A 19,144-nucleotide genomic window follows, 5' to 3' on the forward strand; every position below is an offset into this window, starting at 1 on the left:
AAACGGCGTGTCGGAGGAAAGCGGGAAAACTGAGGAAAACAATACAGTAGCGCACGAACGAAGAAGTTAAGGGTTTGACTTTCCCCAGCTTATAGAAAAAAAAATTATTTTCAATTTGGCTAGAGCGAGAACCATTTCCAAAAATCTTCTTTATGTTGTAGTTGGCCCAAAAACGAGGTTTTCCAATTTAGTTCATAACAAAACTTCACACAAACGTAGATTTTTTAAAATAATTGTGGAATTCCAATTTTCACTATTCCAAAACTAAAATTTTAGGACCAAGTAGTTGTAGAGGTACATATACCTACTAAAGCCATTAAACTGCCTGATATACCGTGAAACCAAATTAGAAGAGTTGTTGCGTAGGTACCTACTTAAATAAAAAGTATCATGAGAGCAACACATACTTCGAATTTCAAGTCCAGCACCAACAATTTCAGATTTTAAATTTTTTCATATCCCTCTTCTATTGGTCTTATATTCTTTATGACTTTATTGAGGAGAGTGAAAGTGATAGATTTGACATTTATGATGTGTAAAAATCTTAAAAACAAAAACATATTCGGTATATTCCTTGAATAATTTTGAATTCAATACCCAGTTTGACGATTTTTTTGTCCAAACAAAGACAAAGCGGATCATCTGAATATTAATTTTTTTAATTAGCATTTGATGTTGGAAGCACTTGGTTATTGTTCAAATTCAACTTCCTTAATACATTTTTGATACACGAATTATTTTGTTAGACTCTCAAACTTAAATTTTCTTCTTTACAAAAATGTTTAGAATTTTACAAAAAAAATACTTATTTCGAATATCTATTGAGTGACATCGCTTTTCAAAGGTTTATTCAATTTGAATAGACTGCATATGGTCTTTCTTCTGTTTTTACCCTATAATTGGATACAAAAACTAAATTTTATCAATGGCTTGATGAGTTTTTATAATTTTAGGTAAGTTTTTATTCTTATATATGAATTTTCCTATGTTCATAAGGCGGACCAGAAATTTCTTTATGAAATATTAAGAATGGCGAAAGATAATTGAAGAATTATATATTTTTGGTTTATACATGCCCAGAAACTACAATATTGTCTAATCATTTAATCAATGATGATCGTCAAATTTCAATCATTCTGCTCACAGCAGGTTCATAACTGTTAAACTAGACACTGTTACCTATTTTCCCTTGAATCAAGGTCTTCATTTAATCGAAAAACAGAGTCTTAAGACGTGATGAAGATATTTTTCATTCAATTCCACTTAATCTCGGAGTGGATTCAAAGTATCCACATCAGTTGTTAATCACTTCAACATATCGTCGATAGTATTCCATAATACAGATGTTGGACTTTTTTATAATAAGAAGGAGTAGGTTGATTAGGGGGGCCAGTAAATATGTTCTACTTCCGGTGAATAAAACAGTAGTTAACAGTTATATTGCTCAATACTCTCTCCAAAATTAATTCTTTCAATCGATGGTTGCTAATATAGGGGGAATTCGACAAGTTCACGTGCTGTTATAGAATCATAACTACGCCATTGACCTTCACCCTAAAGGTATTCGACCCCACCAGCACTTTTTTGTCTTCGTGACACTTGGATACTTAATCATCACCTTTTCAGACATCAGCTTTCTCTCATTTTACTTTCGCTGTCAATAGGAATCAATACAAAAAAAAACACTTTTGTGTAAAAATATATTCAACATAGATTAATAAATAAAAAATATACTTATAACAAACTAAGAATTAATGATTCGTTTACAATAAGCGACTAATGAAAATTAAATAAAATCGTGTATACAGGCAGTATATCTGTAAACTGCATAGATCTTTAATAAGGTGGAAATTACTAGTGGGTCTTTACACATAATAACAATGTATATGTAGATATATATATCATTTCTTGTAGAATCGTTTGTAATGTATGAACCTTTTTCGCTAATTATCAGCAGTAGTCATCTGGCAATACTTGAAATTATTGAAGAAATTATGAATGTATAATTATCCTAATGGAATCGTACGATATAATTCAGCATTTCAGCATTGAAAAATTAAGAGTATTTTGCATGAATATTATGCAAAATATTGGGAAATTCATATTATTTTGCCGTATGTCCATACGTTATTTAAATTTCTGATTTGTTTGCATAAGAAATAAGAAATGAATTTCATTGTCTGATAATGCAAAAATAAGTTCCTTTTCCACACTAGAAGAAACATAATTCACAAAAAAAAAATGCAAAAATCATCAACATTTTCATTCTGCATACGGAATCTTCAAAGAAAAATATGCATTTCCTTCCATAAAAGGAAGCATAAGATTCCTGAAAATTTTTGGCAGGATAGCCACATCAGCTCATCAAATTTAGCCCTCGCATATTTCCATCCTACCAATCAACCTCCGGATGGACGCCCTGTATGTCAAAATATACTTCATGTATAAAAATGGCAGAATCATATGTCCACTCATTTAAAAAAACCACAGTTACAAAACTCCGTTATTCCAGATTCTGCGCATTCTCCTTTGCTATGTTCAGTTGTTCATCCACCTCATCTGGAATCATTTTCTTTCTGATCTCGCGCAATTTTTGTTTTGTCGCCATATCTTCTCTCATCTGATGTTTCCATCCGTAGAATGTGGTCATTTCCGTTCTTTCGAAATAGCCGAAGGTTTTCAGTTTCTTCTCGCGCTTGGGTCTGGGAAATTTGTTGAAGCAATCTAGGCATTCACAGAAATCTTGAAATTTTTTCTTTATTTGCATTCGTTCTAACTGGAGCAATTTTTTCTCTTCGACCAAGGCAATCCTGAATTTAATAGAAAATTTTCAAGTTACTCAGTTTTTTTTTCTATAATATTCGTTTATTTTCTGCAATATTGTTTATCTTTTGCTCGAGCTCGAGAAAATCAAAATATTGTTGGTCATTGGCGGAGCCCAACTCTGTTTTTTCGAATGCAAACCTATATTTTTTTATCAGTTTTTATTTCTTGTAAAAAACTTAAAGGTATATTCTTCTACTATACCTCTAGGCCCTACCTAGACTCTAGGACACACAGCCCCCTTAGTCCACCCCTGCTGATAGCAGATTTTCCTAGTGTCTAGGGTCGGATCCAGATACACCGCACCCTTCTAAAACTGTGTTGTTTCATTTAAACAATTGACATATGGCTGTAGTAATATTTTCACAAGACCATTAGCTCTTACAGGTAACAAATTGGCGAATGAACTAAGTTCGTAATTAATGTCGAGGATTTTAAAGATTTTCAATTTGAGGTTTATGCATATTTTGAGTTGGTATGTTTTGATCAATATGCAGAAAGTATACTTTTGAATATTTTCCATTTGAGATATAACCGAAAATATATATTTTATTATGTTCATTATTTCATTACAGTGCTGTACACTTGGAATACCCCATATAATATTTAATAGGTTTCAGTAAATAAATATTTTACAGCCAGAAGGCTGTAAAATATTCATTTGAATCAACAACTCACGAATCATCTCAGATTGAGATTAAATGAAATTCAATTTGAAATGAAAACGAACGCAGATGAAATATTATTCTACTCAATGGCACTCAAAAGGAAAGGATTAAACCTAGAAGAAATGGTTGCCTGACATTGAGAAATATAGAATTGTTGAGGTGGATATTTGTTCAAAATCAATAATTCATCAGCTGAACTGAATTTAGGTACATTATTTTCAATAATGATGAGATCTTTCGGTTCACTTATTTCGATATCACAATAACTTCTGTCAAGATGCAAATTTACAGCTAAAATCCCCATTCTCTGAAATATATGTGGCAAAAAAAAGGTAGGCCGTTTCAAAGAAAAACAGCCTGAAACATTTTTGCGATGTTTGTTTAAAAACGCGTCAGTGTTTATTTCTACCCTTTCAGGCTGTTTTTCTTTGAACGGTTGGGCTCGAAGCATAAGACCAGGCCTTCCTTTTTTTTAACGTATCCCTCAAAAAAATATTAACGATATTCAGTGAGGCTGTAGCTTCAAAAGAGGGGTACTCCTGGCGAAAATCAAAAATAGGGGTCTCCCAGTTTTGTCTCGAGATTCTTTGACCAAATTTTGTTGCATTAATTTCGGGATACCCTATTGAATCAATTACGATCCATCAATCAGTGGTTTTGATTAAATTTTCATCATTTTCATCACATAAAGTTATAATGACTAATATTTTTTTTACCTGGAGGCGTCTACGGTAGCCATTTTTTGGTAAAAGAGGATTAGTTTTTCGTCCAACGAATTCCCTTTGTGAATTTCCAATCTAGATGATCTGTAGGAATCCTGACTCGGATACGGTAACACTTTTTCCGAAGATGTTTCGTACCTTCTGTTCACGCTCATCAACCTGATTATCATTTCTCCTTTCCTACAGATCTTTCTGAAATGATCCAAAGTATTTTGGCACCCATGAACGAGTAATTTCCCCCTATTTGTATCTAGGGTATTATCCCTGAAGAGTTTGTTCTTGAGAATGAATAAATATGTGGTGAATTCTTCGTGGTTTTTGTTCAAATTCCTCAAATTCTCCCCGTCAGTCTTATAGAGGAACAATAGCTTCGCCTGCAATTTTTTTATGACATCCACAAAATAAACTATTTTCTTCAAATTTTTTTTTATCGTGATCAAGGATAACTCCAAAGCCGACCTGTCTTTTTGTGTTTTAGCTCTGTAGTTATCGCTTCTGGAGATATGTTCATTCAAGGCAGCATTGGATTTGTTCCACAGTTTTGCCATCTTTTTGCTGTAGACCACTTCATTGCTTTCACGCTGGTTCTCTGCCGATATGAATGATTCCATTGCACAAAAATAGTGTGTCATCTGATCTCTGCAGGCTTTATCGTTGTCAACTTGCATTCTGTAGAGTAAGGTTTTCATGATACGTTGGTCCTCTTCACATTTTTCTTGATACTCCTTGTTCTTTTCATTATAATAATCTTTCATATTTTGAAGCTGAAAATGTATACATATATCATCGATCAAAGTTTTCGTATAGTATACTCTTTGAAATCTCTTGAACTTTATGCCATTTTTATGCTGACCAGTTTTAAAAATAGTGCCATCGTCCTACATGCAATTTTTTCATAACTGATCAAATCCAAATATGAAAAATCAAAAAATGTTGGAGTGTTACAATAAGCCCGCACATGATGACACCTCTTAAAATCACCCTAACGTCTTGCAAAATAAAAATTTCGAGATGGGAACCCCATATTACCTTGAATTTCCTGATCTATTCCATGAAGCATGTTCTGAAGGAGTAGAAAATACAGATCTGCCAGGAATTTTTTTTACCAAATATCATTTCAGATGTTAATGCCATTGAAATATCAAAATATTTTCTCTCTCTGAGTGGTACAAGGTAAGCGTAAGCCATAGCAAACAGCCTGTATTATAGGTATAGGTATGCAAGATCCAGCAGGCATTATTCAAAAACCGTTTTCTTTCGAACGATGAATCAATTTTTATACTTTGCATAATCGTTATTTCTTTACTGAAGTGTTCTGTAGGGAACTCTAAAGGCCGGTCCACACTACTCGTGCTCATGTTTATGTAACTCGGGTGGCTTGCGAGTAATGTGGACTCGAGCCGAGAGACAAGCGCGCGAGCCTTATGCCCTAAAGGCCGTTCCACACAGGTTCTAATGGTACTATCTCTGTATGTATTATCAAACGTTTTTGTTTGTTGATTATGGCGACTTCGAAACTACGTTACAACATTTGTTTTTAGAAAATTCTTTTGCGACATGTATGGCATTATATGAGGGAAACAAATTTGGTTTCTACAATTTGGAGGAGCATTCTTCAAGAGATATTCAAGAAGATATATGAATATACGAAAATTGGGATTTTCACCCTCAAAATTCAGGATATAGAGTTTACAGGAAAAATCAAAAGAAAATCATAAGTTTATGAAAAATATTGTAGGTACATCACTCAATATTGTTGAACTACCTCGATTCATCAAGTGAACTATCATTGGGTGTGTTCCTATTTCACCAAAAGACACTCGGTATATTTTCAAATTATGTCGAACGAAGGATCTTACCGATCTCAAGAAATCCCTGTTCAACAATTCGAGATTTTCGTGCATATTGTGCAGTAATTCACCTATAACCATATTATGATTTTGTAAGGTCATCAAGTACTGCTCATTCGATTTATCTAATTCGTCCATCAATGCGGAAATGGAGCAATCTTTAATATCAAGGGCCCATTCGAATAGCTGCCACGTGTATTCTAAATCGTCTCGCATCTTTTCCAAGCCAATTTTCTCAACTAGCTTTCTCCAACTGATCTCGTGCTTTTTCCTTGTTACATTTCCGTACTTCACTTCCCTTTCCAAGTATTGCCGTAGGAGAAGGCATTTTTTTTCTTGAATTTTCCTCTGCTTTTCCAATTTTCTCTCTTTTTTAGACAATTTGGGAGGCATCTTATCGAAAAAAAGAACAAAACAGGAAAAGGTAGAAAATTATTTCAGTGTCAAAATTTGACTAGAACGTAATTTTTATTTGGATTGAAGGAAATTTGATTTATATTGCCATCTTAAAAAGAAAATAAAACTAAGTGGGTATTGGGAAATGACTTTTTTGAAAACTACAAGGCATAAACCAAAAATATTCCGAATGTGTTCCAGATCTTGTTGAATATCCTTTTTGAAGAAATTTTCACTTCTTTTTCTATAAGAATTGTCATGAAAATTTGAATTCCCACATAAGAAAAAATCGAAAAATGTCAATTGGAGTTTTCAAATTATCGCTGAAACAAAGGCGTACATTGGGACTGGTGTTTAACGCCCTGAATTTCCTACAGATAATTTTTGGTCTCTCAATCACAGTGACCTCAATTTATATAGTTTTATCCTTTGCTCCAATATTGTATTCCGAGAGATCGGAGATCAACTTCGTTTTCATCGTGACCGGAATATATGGGACACATGTTATATTGCATTACCTTATGGGTATCAAAATTTGCGAAAAATGTTTGAATCAGCCGCAAAAGTAAGAGGAAAACATTCAACCAATAATATTCTGTTATAATTAAGTGTTTCAGGAAAAGTACAAGTGGTTTACTCTTGCTGTGGACTTGTGCAGGTGGTAATATTTTGCTCAACTTCGTAATAATTTGTTCGATTTTACGCAAGGTGAGCAAGCACATCGTTCGCTCGATGAAACATTCTCTACAACATGGTATGAGAAATTACTTGAAGGAGCCTTCATGGAAAGAAACCATCGACAGGCTTCAATACCAGCTTGAATGCTGCGGAATTAGTGGTTACCAAGATTGGTATGATTTAGAATGGCTTACGAAGTACCACTATAATGTAAATTCCGATGTGATTAAGAAGTGAGTATCATCCTTTCATTCGCATACAGAGCGCTAGACGCTTTTCATGAAATTAAAACAGTTTTATTCAGCAGAAAAATGTTTTTCGATATTCATTCACGAGACGCCGACAATACCCAACTATCCTTCTAAGTATTTCCCTACGCATTGACTGTGCGGAATTGATAAGCACTCCACTGTTAAAAAAAAAGAATTAAAAATATCCCACTTCAGATTGAAAAGTGAATCAGAAACTAACAGTCTGGAAGTTTTACCATGGAGTTGCTGTAAAGTTGACTTCCCAATGCAGTGTCTGCATGACCCCATACAGCAGACACAATCAGTTCATATTTGGTCTGACGAACCAACTATTGTGACCAGTTCCATCAATACGGAAGGATGCCTCCAGTATCTCAGGGCACCCATTGAAAAAGCAATTATTTGCTTCATGATTTCAACAGTGTTGATCTTAGTATTTCAAGTAAGTCGAACACTGATTATATGCATCACGCTAATAATTTTATGAAGTTGTTCATTTTTTTGGTTTCAAGAATTTTATACACATCTGCCAGAAATGCTCTTCTTCTCGAAGATCCCTATGGTGTTGCCCCAGGATGGATTTTTGGAAGGGGAGACTGTGGTTATACCGGCGGCAAATCTGTAGCTGAGATAATGGCTGTAAGTTTCAAAACTGCTGAAAGAAACAGCATAAGGCGGATCGGCCACCGAATGCGAAGTTGCGCGAAGCTGAGCATTTTCAGTACTAATATAATTGGCAAGCTACGAATCGAGTGACGTAGCTCGTGATTTAGCATTGAAAAAGCACAGCTTCGCTCAACTTTGCATTCGGTGGCCGATCCGCCTAAAGTTGAACTTGAATCAATATTCTTATCTAGTAGGTTTAATTCGAGCTTCGTGAAAAAAAAACTAGGAATTCTGAAAGGAATCAATCATATGATAACAAAATTGCTCTGCAACATTATAATCAGCCCTCAAAAGTGAGTGCAAAGGGGGTAGGATATATCCCAGCGAGCACAAACATCCCTGGGATGTTTTGGGATGTTTCGAAAATGTTGGCATGAGGATGTTTCTTTGAAACGTAATATGCACTTCCCAAAGAGGTCTCCAAAGGCTATTGGAAATCTTTATTTGTTCTGATCTGTGCCATCTGTGGCATTTCTTCGTCTACCTACTGAGAGGTACTGTCGTGTTGAAAATAATGTAATCGTGTGGATATCTTCTCTTGGCGTCGCATAGTTTGCATTGGGAGGTTTATTCCAAATAAACAATATACAATTCACCTATTTCATTTTGCCGCCATTTCCACTTTCTTCGTAGTTTGGACTGTGGACTGTTCGGAGTTGAAAGTTGATTGGTGATTTGTATAATATTAACTACTTCTGTGTTGGTTTTGATTGTGAATTCAGGATCAATTAATAAGTAAGTATTACATGAATTAAATGTATAGTATAATGCCCAGAAACATACATATAACCTCAAAAGAATCCACGCTGCGTGGTTAATATTATTTGTGTATTTGGGACTAAGAAATCATTGTATTTTGGTTGGAATGATCGAATGGTATATGGAAGGTTATTATAATTATTCAAGAAATAACTTTATAAAGTTTAAAGTCATATCATCGAGGATTTCAACATATTTCGATAATCTATCTCTGCCGTTGATAATTCCCAGAATATTTTGTAAGATTACTCTTCCGACGATGATAATAATCATTCATCACTTGTGAATCACAAAATAATTCAAATTGTCCCAGAAAAGTTCTTGTTTTTGAAAACTCCTTTAAATTGTTCAATCTTTAAATACCAGTACAAATAATTAAATAAATAAAATCGTTTCGCAAATCAACCTGGTCAGGGGCTATATACAACTCAAATCTTCCAGATCCTTTCATGCAGCTATTTTCTCTGTTATTTTAATTGGAAATCATCTTAACCTTCATATATTTTGTGAATTAATTGTTTGAATTGTTTTTATTTTGTAGATGTGATCCATAAAAAATTCCAAATCACTAGGAAAGTATTCGAACTCTATGCCAAAGATTGGTTTAGGCATATTAGGCAGAGGAGGAGGGACGATAAAATGAAGGGAAAATAAATTTTTCATATTTTTTTTTTCATTTTCCCTTTCGGTACATCTAATATTATAATCAGTTTGTTTTCTATTATTTCTGTTTTTTTTTATGTTAAATGTGATATTTCTTTTTGGTTATTTATGTTTGTTTTATTGAATGTGATATATTTTTTTGTTTATTCTCCCTTTCTGTAGTAAAATATTTATCAATTGTTTTTTGTTGTTCAATTTTTTATGTGAAATGTGATTTCTTTTCCTTTTGTACCTGTTGAAGTATCATTAAAATATTTTTATTCTTATATAGTATTCTGTATTTCATTTAAAAACTTTGTAGTTCATTTAAAATAGAATGTGGTATCCTCAAACATTCAAATGAAAGAAAAAAGGCCTCACAAAAGAATTTCATATGAAGTCTTACAAACAGCGATTTCGTGTGCGCAAAGCGCTTTAGAAATGTTCTATTGTGTACATGAAAAGGCTATCAAAAAAACTTCTGAGTAGTTCTTTTTGTGACATCCCAGGGACCCCAGCAAACATTTTTAACTCGGCCCAACGTTGGGTTAGTGCTGCGATGTTAGAGTCGGTATACTGCAAATAGTGTCACATCGGCCGACAGCCGCCCGACGGACTATGAGCCGACATGTTGCAGAGTCTGCACACCGCAGATCCGGTGACGATTCGACCAAAGAGTAACCAACAAGAGGTTTCACTCTGTCAATTTACAAGGCGAAATCTGACTCATGGAATTTTAACCTTGGAGTGGGGACACGATACGCGCCAGAATACTGCGAACAGAATCATCCGCAGTCAAATCAGAATCTGGGCGTCCAATCAAATTGCGAGTTGCGAACCGAACGAATATCGGCAGATATCGGCTTTCGTTTTCGTATCCTGTCGGAAACGAATCAATTTCCGTTTATGAAAATAATGCGACTTCTTTCAAAATAGTTCGAATATCGAATTATGAGTATTCCCTCAAGGTCATTGAAACCCAACCGGCCAAAATGACAGAGTGCATCCTCTTGTTGGTTACTCTTTGATTCGACTGTGCAAAAACACATCGGTTTAGCGTCTAGACTATGCTTCAAATACGCTCCTCAAATTAATCGTTACGACGTCGGTTCAGCTTCTACAAAATATTGGAAGAATGCTTTTACAATTGATCGGCACCACGTCGGCTTAACGTCTAGACAATGCTGGGAATACGCTGTTCCAATTGATCGGTACAACGTCGGTATAATATATACATACCTGCAATACTAATGCTCGTTCTCACCAACAATCTCTAAATTTTAAGGGACACCTAAGCATATTTACGTGACATTTCTTACTACTCATGTACGATTTCTGTCTCATCAACTTTTAGGAGACACTTAATACCAACTTAACGTTGCTAAAATTGAATTCGTACTAGAGTTAGAGAGAAATGCCAAGTAAATATGCTAAGGTGCCCCTGAAAATTTGAGAATCGTTGGTAGAAATTGGAAAATCCAAAAAAAATTAAATATAAATTATTTGATCAATAATTTCTGATCTTTGTATGTTTCTTATGAAATCTCGGAATCATTTCTCATGTTGAAGGAGATCTATTTTTTCTTCAAATATTTTTTGAAACCTTGCAACACTTCTATTGTGATTAGGGCAAGACAATTTAAACAGCCAACTGAAAAGAACCTTCATATATTCAAACAACTTAAATATAACGCTCATATAATATTATACATATATAAATACTTTGTAGGTTCAAAGAACACATAAAAACGACTAGCTTACTTGAAAAAAAAAGTATATATTTATTCACTGCTCATTATTGCCTGCTTCTTTTTTCTCCGCTCTTTTCAATCTGCCCCCTGCTTATTTGTCACCGGCATTGCGAAGCCAATTCATTACATGATTCATTTCCACATCAGTGGCACTTCTTGTAATAGGATTTATCCTTACAGATCCTGGATTATAGAATTTCATTATTTGTATAAAATAAATTATTGAATTTCATATAGAATATCATCTTATATGTGTTTGAATTAATTAAATATATGTCAACATGCAAAATATGTATTCAATTTAAGTAACTTCCTTACATTCAAAAATGTTAACATTTTTCGACCAATACAACATGAAAACTCACCATGGCATAAGCTCAACAATATTCGCCATTGCTTCTAATCCATTTTTATTATTAATTCCTACCCGACCAATTCAGGGAAATTCCTGATTCATGGCTTATTATGAGTTAGATTATTTTGCGTGTTGTCTCTGCTACGTCCTACGTCCCCCGTTGAGGCCAAATTTGGACAACTGAAAAATATGTGTATATATAGGTTTTCTGTCTTCCAAATTGTAGAATTTTTTCTCTAGAATAAAAAAGACCAAAACCAAAAATTGAAAGCATATCCCAAAAGAGTAGATACATAATTCTACCTACACATTTTTTCAAATATTCTAGATCATATTATATAAAAAAATGCAGAGATAGAAATGGATAAGAACACCATCAAAATAAAAATGTACGAAGAATTGAAGAAATTCGAGTATATCAGCATCGAATTTCTTCAATTCTTCGTACATTTTTATTTTGATGGTGTTCTTATCCATTTCTATCTCTGCATTTTTTTATCTACATGCAATCTCAAAAGATCGTTGAAGTACTCGGTTCTAATGATGATGTACTACTTGGACCTAATATTTCGAGAACTCTCTGTTTCACGTGATGATATTCCTGACGCCTACTCCGACGTTTATTAGAAATAGAAATACCATTTTATTTTGATTTCTTGTACTCACCTGCCCTGGGACATCACTGTTACTATGTTAATACAACACAACACAACAAGGAAGTTTTCAGAAAGAAAAATTTCGTCAAATAGCCTACTCTTAAAAACTCTTCTATCTTCGAAACACGTGCACACGTACGCCGCCTGAATGAAATAACGCTTCGATACGGAATTACGGAAATTAGATTGTCTGGAAGCTCTTATGCAAAATCCCGCGAAATTTAAATAGTACAGCTTGGCCTTATGTTAAGGGTAAAAAGCGCTGAAGATGCATCTAACCGCAACCGATCCGATGAATATAAACCGCCAAGAAGTTGCTCATCTAACAGCAGCGTTTTGCCGACGCTGGCTAGATTCTCATGTTTCGCCACATCTTCAGCAGCGTAAACCATGTCCTCGGATCTTCAAAGGTCTGATGATGTCTAACAGCAGTACGCACTTCGCCAGCAGTAACAGCACACAGCCGACGATTTACCGACGATAAATGTTTGTTGGGACATCCATATAATAGCCGCCTGCGGCGGACATTGGCTGTTCTATAAAAGTTCTATTCATGTATAAACAGAACATCGCAATGGATGTTCAATGTCTCGAAATCTCTTACTTTTAACATCTCTGAGATGTTTTTGTGCTCGCTGGGATGCGATACAGACAGGCAGGCATCTGCATCTACACTGGTAAATAGTTATATAATTTCGAAGGTTGAACATTTCGAAAAAAATATGCTTGCTGGTCTACGGTTGCCGACTGAACTTAGCAACACTAGGCAGGCTAGCGACTTAGGCCAGTCATCATCTTGGCAGTAGCTAGACGGGGAGCTCAATAAGAACCCTAAGCTAGGCCACAAGATCTCTTTTCCAGCGGAAAAGTGCAATTTAGCACAAAACTACTTGAGTGCATATCATACTTCTTTCAATTAGAAGGGTGCAATAGACAGCAACTAATATGTGCACCTGGGCACTCAGAGGCAATGGGATATCTGATGAACTGGCCATAGAAAGCTCGAGGGAAGTGGTTGTCACCAATCGATTAGTGGAGTTTCAAATACTGTGGCGGAGGAACATAATGGCAGATGGTCGATGGATGGAATCAAGAAGAGGCAAAGGAGGTGCAATAGAAGATCGGAAATATTCGAGTTTTGCCTCATTCTACGTCACACTAGCAAGCACCATGACATTTAGTTCACCTAAAATAAGGTGATTCTTCACTAACTCTTCTAACTTGTGAAAGTTTCTGCAGCCTTTCCTATGACTTATTCATCAGATAAACATCGTTTTCGCACAAAAGGTATTTTGAATTATTTTCTTTCTAACTTTACCCATTGTCCATGCTACGCCACTGCTAACGGTACGAGTTTTGCGTCAGTCTTGGATTGGTTCTCTCAAGGCGAGTTTATAATTATAAGAGCTCAGGAACGTCCTTCTAATATAATCTCTTTTTCATACGAGCGCATTTTCCCAAACTGTATGGCAAGTCAATAATTTATTTCCATCAGTATTTTTTCTACTAAAAAAGTGATGTTAAATCAATATTGGGTAATTTCACGTAAATGGTCATGACTGAAACAGCACATTATAAGTTTCATTCATGATTTTTTCAAATGCACCGCGGAAACTATTCAAAATCATTCTTCAAATATGGGGTTTTAAAATTTAAATCGCTTGGTTTCGAGTTTACGATTTGGCAACAGCGCCTACTAGACAGTGAAAAGAACAATGTCCGATCAGCTTGTTTATTAAATAACAGCTGTTGATTTACAGGCGCGTATTTACTGGCGAGCTTCAACTGCAACAGGCCATAAAAATCCCATAAAATTTTACGACCTTCCTCGTTCGTCGCAGACTTCATAGACAGCCATCTTTGTCTATCTCATCAATATAATGTCATTGAACTTTCTTTAGTTCAATGTATAATGTATTTGTCCTTTATTATCAAGGCATATTTCTGTCGATGTTGCCAACTTGTGCAATCGAAATGAAACGCTTTAAATTTTAAATACCCATTTTTATTTTTCATTTTTTGTAGAGTTCCAGAATTAAATCTCGGAGGAAAGAGAGCGAGCAGACTTTGCTCTGATTCGTAGATAGACGTAGATCTGCGCTCTGATTGGACGGTATGACGTAACAGATTAAAAAGATGCGATTCTGGAACGAGCCATTTGAGTGCTTAAAATAATTTTTTTTGGGAATCGGTTGAAATCATAGATTAATTAATTAATCTATGGTTGAAATAGTTATTTCAAAATGTGACGTTTCAATGATATTTCATAAAAAATACATCATTTTCGTCAGAAGGAGTATTCCCTTTCTTCCTGCCCTTTCTGTATTGGTACTAATTTTGTGTCAAGGAATATGAAACCAGTGGCGAAACTTCAGAGAGTTCCAACAGAAGTTCGACACCAAAATCCAAAAGAAGGCCGAAATCCCATAGAAGAAGTAAAAGGAATGAAACAACTAGTGAGGAAGGTACTGAATCGAACCCAATTAGTTCCCTAGAACCGAGTAGAAGCGGGAAAACCGGCAGGAAAAGAAGACCAAGAACTTCATCTGATGAAGAGAAAGTTTGATTGCGTAGTTCTTAGGGTTAGATTTAAAAATTCACAAACACAAATAAGAAGAAAATTTTATTAAGAATAACCTGCTATAATACAAAATAAAGAATCGTTTAGGATAAAATGAATGTAGTTTTGAACCTCATGAAGTTTTCAGATAACATAAAATTGGTGAATCGGTATCGTATGAATTTAACATTATACTTGTCAAAGGTTCTCTATGTTACAGTTTTCTTAAATAATATTAAAGCACAACAGACAGACATTATGATCTACTGTAATTAATATTTTATTATGTATAATAATGTTTCATTTTGTATCTTTCTGTCAGCTCGTTTTATCATAATTTCACATTCCTGTTAGTATTCACCCTAAAGCTGTAAAAACAAAACGAAAGTTGAAAAACGAACTTTGCCATTACAAATTATTATTTAACTCACCAGTGATGCCCGCAATGGCTTCAGAAGCTGAATATTTAACGTCAATATCGGAATCTACATTCAGTTTGTCTAAGATTGGTTTAACTTGTGGTTGGATGACGGCCTGGTCTAGCTGTGGAGCGATTTTTTGTAGGGTTTTCGCCACATTGAACCTTACATTTGCTACTTTGTCATTTGCCATTAAAAGAACTGTAGGAAGAAGCAATCTGGTGGTAATATCACTGCCACATGCTTCCGCCAGGACATTGATACAGAAAAGACAGGTCATTCGATAAAGGTAGTTCTGAAAAAAATTGATGATGAATGATGATGATGATGAATTTTGGATTATTTTGGCGAATCTAACAAATCTATAAACCCAAGAAACATAATAAAGTGCCTTCTTACTTGATCACGGGACATCGCTAGGACTTTAGGAATAATCGTATTCTCGGCCCATTCGGCACCGAACTGATCGACCAATTTTCTAAGATTCAGGGTTGCCGCCTCCCTTATGGCAAATACATGATCCATCAACCATGTCATACAAAGGGTGTTTAATTTTTCATCGAAGAATTCTCTTCCCAATTGTCCGGCTAAAAGAGGCATGTACTCTGAAAGGAACAATTTCCAGTTTAGATTAAAACGCCCATTTTTGAACTATCACAGTTTTTTACCAATGATTGCAGATCTAACTCTCCATTTTGAGTCTTCTGCCAATTCCACTATGGCAGGTAAAAGGGATTGTGAAAGTTGTTGAATGCCAATAACTTCATTTACACAGTCTAAATTGGAAATAATATTTAACCTTACTTCAGAACATTCATCTTTGAGTTGTGTCAGGAAAAGTGGTAACAGATGTTCAATTGTATTGTGCCTGCCCAGAATTGGACTCAATCCCATGATTACCGAAGCAAGAGCGGACTTGACATGTTGATTGACATCGGTGACTAATTCTTTGACACAGGGCAGGATGTTGTTCATGATGATACTTTCCTGATGACTTTTATCTAAATTCTGGCAGAAATCTTTAACTTTGTTCGCGGCTGCAGCCCTGACTTCAGCTTCAGAATCTTTTAAAAGGCTCTGGAAGGCAGGAACTAGATCAGTTCTCGTTATTTCGGGTCCAACTGCTTTTTGTAATTCTGTGAATTTATCAGCCACCATGTAACGCACTCTCCATGATTGGTCACCTATTCAACACAGAATTACGTCAACCTGTCACTCCTTACAAGAGGTTTAGAGCTTTTTACCTGTACATTGTCGCAAAGTAGGCATTACAAGTTGATCTACATCTTCCTGTGGCAAAAGTGTTGCAATGTTAACACAAGCTTCTACGGCTAATAATCTTACAGAATCCTGAAAAATGGTTGACTGTTGGGTTTCACAGTTTTAATAGAAAATTAATAATTTGTTCATTTTTTATCAATACTACAATTTGCTTAAAATATTTAAGCAACAAAAATAAAATAAATTGAAATAGAAATTCAGGTTCCACAATAAAGATATTCACAAACCTTTGTCAATACCATTTTAATCATAAAAAATAGCTTTCCGCACCAAAAATCTACGATTGATTATAAAAAAAGACCATGAATTTAATACCAAATACTTTTTCTAATTGGTGCAGATTTTCCTTCAACCTCATCAAACAAGAAAAACAAAGATAACAAAACTGAATTCTATCATCCTTACATACCTGTTCGTCCTGCGCTAGATGAACAAACAGTGGTATCAAGTCAGATTTGAGATGCTCCAAATCAACCACCTGGGCTAATTCCCCTAACTTGGTAGCTACTGCTCGCCTCACCATGGGAGTATCATCTTGACATAGATCTGTGAATCTTTTTCTCAGCTCTGATTTCATTGTAGCCGATACACGTGGATAACAAACCTAGAGAACAAAACATATGCAATAAATTCTTCAAAGTTTGAATTAGATCAATTTATTTCCAAATAAGACAATTATAACATTGCCAACGTTTTGGAATGTTTTTTTCCTCTTCCAAGGCCTGTTACACGAAGTTTGAACAATTTAGATAATAAAAAAAAATCAATTTACGTGTCTAATATAAAGAAAATAGGTAATGATCCTGAATACAATCAATAATTCAGCTGCTTCAATAAGAATACATAATGTATTACAACATAGTAAATATCATTGCATTAATTAAATCCGTAATTCAGGATTTATTATTATTAAAGTTCATGAAATAAGTCATAAAATTTCCATGAAAATTATCCAAATAAAACTTACTGAAAATAGTCCACAAGCGGAAGTTCTAGAGGTGAACCAATCTCCAGTGGCCAATCTCAAAACCAAAGGAACAAAATGATTCTCCAAATCCGCAGGACTATGCTGTTGGGCAACAGCCCTGAGTGATTCTACAGCTTTGTCTCTCACAACTGTTTCCTCTACCGTAGCTAGACTTTCCAGAGGAGGTAAAAGACAGTAGGCATATTCAGGGCCTCCTACCAGAGTGATGAACTGTCCTAGCTGCTCAGCAAGTGCCAAAAGGACCTCATCCTCATCATAAATTGTTTCTGTGAGAAAGGGTATGAGCTCCTTTCTAGTTCTTTCGACTCCAAGAGCCAATGCAATTGTGGACAGCTTTTTGATTGAATTAAGACGGAGCTGAGGAAGAATAATGAGTTTACATGAATTATTAATTTTCCCCTTCATTTCTATATTATTTGAATAAAAAAAAGAATTTTCTTGTCTGCTGATTGGTATATTTAAGATAAAGTTCAAGATGTTTGAGATTACTTAGTTGGAGTACAAGCACTGCACTGCACAATTTTATGCAAGAATCGAGTTATATTGATACTTTATATAAAAGGGGACTTTCATAAACTTCAGAATCAATAAATGTGATTTGATGTTTTGAACAAATTTAAATAATAATAATAAGCTTTATTTAGCACTTGCAATATATTCTTGTTTGAATTTTTATACTAAATGTAAAAGCATCTTCAAGTGAGTCAAAGTAAAGCAAATATATTCCATAAAAAGGGAACAGTATGCAGCAAATAAAAATATTCTTTATTGGTATAATATAGCACAAACAAAAACATAATAAATTATTGGCGATGTCTGTTACTGAGTGAATAATTTTGAATGATGGAAAATATTCAATCTTCCTTGTAAGGTTATATTTGGGAGGGAAAATTGACACCAAGAAAATTGTTACACATTCAAACTAAAATTCTTATAAAGATATGAGAAGTAATTTTCTCACGAGGAAATGCAAAATAGGATACAGCCAAATGTTATTAGGATTATCGGCCATAAATATTTATATATATCGGAGCTTTTTATTTCAATTTCGAACGAGTCTTGTTATTTTGCGTAAAAATATAAGGCTGATCGTAATCGATAGGCGTGAAAAACTATATTCCTTATTCTTTGTAAAGCTAAGTAGGTAGTCTCGGAAAAGAAGTGTTTACCTGAACATCTTCATTTTTTAATTCGTCAATTAAAACTGCGATGGGGTACAAAGAATCGTCGCCCGCTGAGTCGCTGGCTGCCATTGTGCTCCCAAGTCCAGTTAGATTCGCCGATACCGTCGTTTTTAATGATTTTGATGAACACAGCCAGTCGCCTATTGAAAAGAAAGTTTGAGATATTCGACTGCAAATTTGATATGACGATTAAACAAACTGAAACTTACAAATTTATTAATTTTCACAGTTTGTCAAATGCACAGAGGAGCTATTAAATTGACGCATTTGCATTTAGATGGCATTGCACGTTTTTGACGCTTGACTCATCGAGTTTGATTTATTTTTGCGCATGTTCCGCTATGTTCAAATTGATTCAAAAAATAATTTTTTATTTGGTCATGTTTTTCCTTCGCTATAATGAATTTTATTTCAATTGAAGGACATAAGTAGGTTTTTCATGCTGAACCGAGTTCAAAGCGTATTATAAAAGTTGAATGCACTAAAGAAAATGAA

General features: G+C 34.7%; 3 protein-coding genes across 3 annotated transcripts; 1 reads left to right on the forward strand and 2 right to left on the reverse strand.

The window, feature by feature from the left end:
• Nucleotides 1-1,686: 1,686 nt before the first annotated feature.
• On the reverse strand, nucleotides 1,687-6,468 carry LOC123313401 (dynein regulatory complex subunit 2-like). Its single transcript, XM_044898274.1, has 3 exons — nucleotides 6,073-6,468; nucleotides 4,208-4,977; nucleotides 1,687-2,810 (listed from the first exon to the last, which is right to left on the reverse strand). Exons 1-3 carry the CDS (start codon nucleotides 6,454-6,456, stop codon nucleotides 2,504-2,506), a joined length of 1,461 nt encoding a protein of 486 aa, XP_044754209.1. The 5' UTR covers nucleotides 6,457-6,468; the 3' UTR covers nucleotides 1,687-2,503.
• A 261-nt stretch (nucleotides 6,469-6,729) lies between these two features.
• LOC123313402 (peripherin-2) lies at nucleotides 6,730-14,803 on the forward strand. Its single transcript, XM_044898275.1, has 5 exons — nucleotides 6,730-7,024; nucleotides 7,077-7,370; nucleotides 7,584-7,830; nucleotides 7,878-8,027; nucleotides 14,565-14,803. Exons 1-5 carry the CDS (start codon nucleotides 6,756-6,758, stop codon nucleotides 14,781-14,783), a joined length of 1,179 nt encoding a protein of 392 aa, XP_044754210.1. The 5' UTR covers nucleotides 6,730-6,755; the 3' UTR covers nucleotides 14,784-14,803.
• A 24-nt stretch (nucleotides 14,804-14,827) lies between these two features.
• Nucleotides 14,828-18,964, reverse strand: LOC123313400 (serine/threonine-protein phosphatase 2A 65 kDa regulatory subunit A alpha isoform). The gene is made up of 9 exons (XM_044898273.1): nucleotides 18,859-18,964; nucleotides 18,635-18,789; nucleotides 17,445-17,822; nucleotides 16,887-17,081; nucleotides 16,441-16,546; nucleotides 15,865-16,380; nucleotides 15,596-15,801; nucleotides 15,209-15,491; nucleotides 14,828-15,145 (listed from the first exon to the last, which is right to left on the reverse strand). The coding sequence occupies exons 2-9, from the start codon at nucleotides 18,716-18,718 to the stop codon at nucleotides 15,135-15,137; spliced, it is 1,779 nt and encodes a 592-aa protein (XP_044754208.1). The 5' UTR covers nucleotides 18,719-18,789; nucleotides 18,859-18,964; the 3' UTR covers nucleotides 14,828-15,134.
• Between the last annotated feature and the right edge of the window lie 180 nt (nucleotides 18,965-19,144).

This window comes from Coccinella septempunctata, chromosome 5 (assembly GCF_907165205.1).
Source record: "Coccinella septempunctata chromosome 5, icCocSept1.1, whole genome shotgun sequence".
Classification (NCBI taxonomy): domain Eukaryota; kingdom Metazoa; phylum Arthropoda; class Insecta; order Coleoptera; family Coccinellidae; genus Coccinella; species Coccinella septempunctata.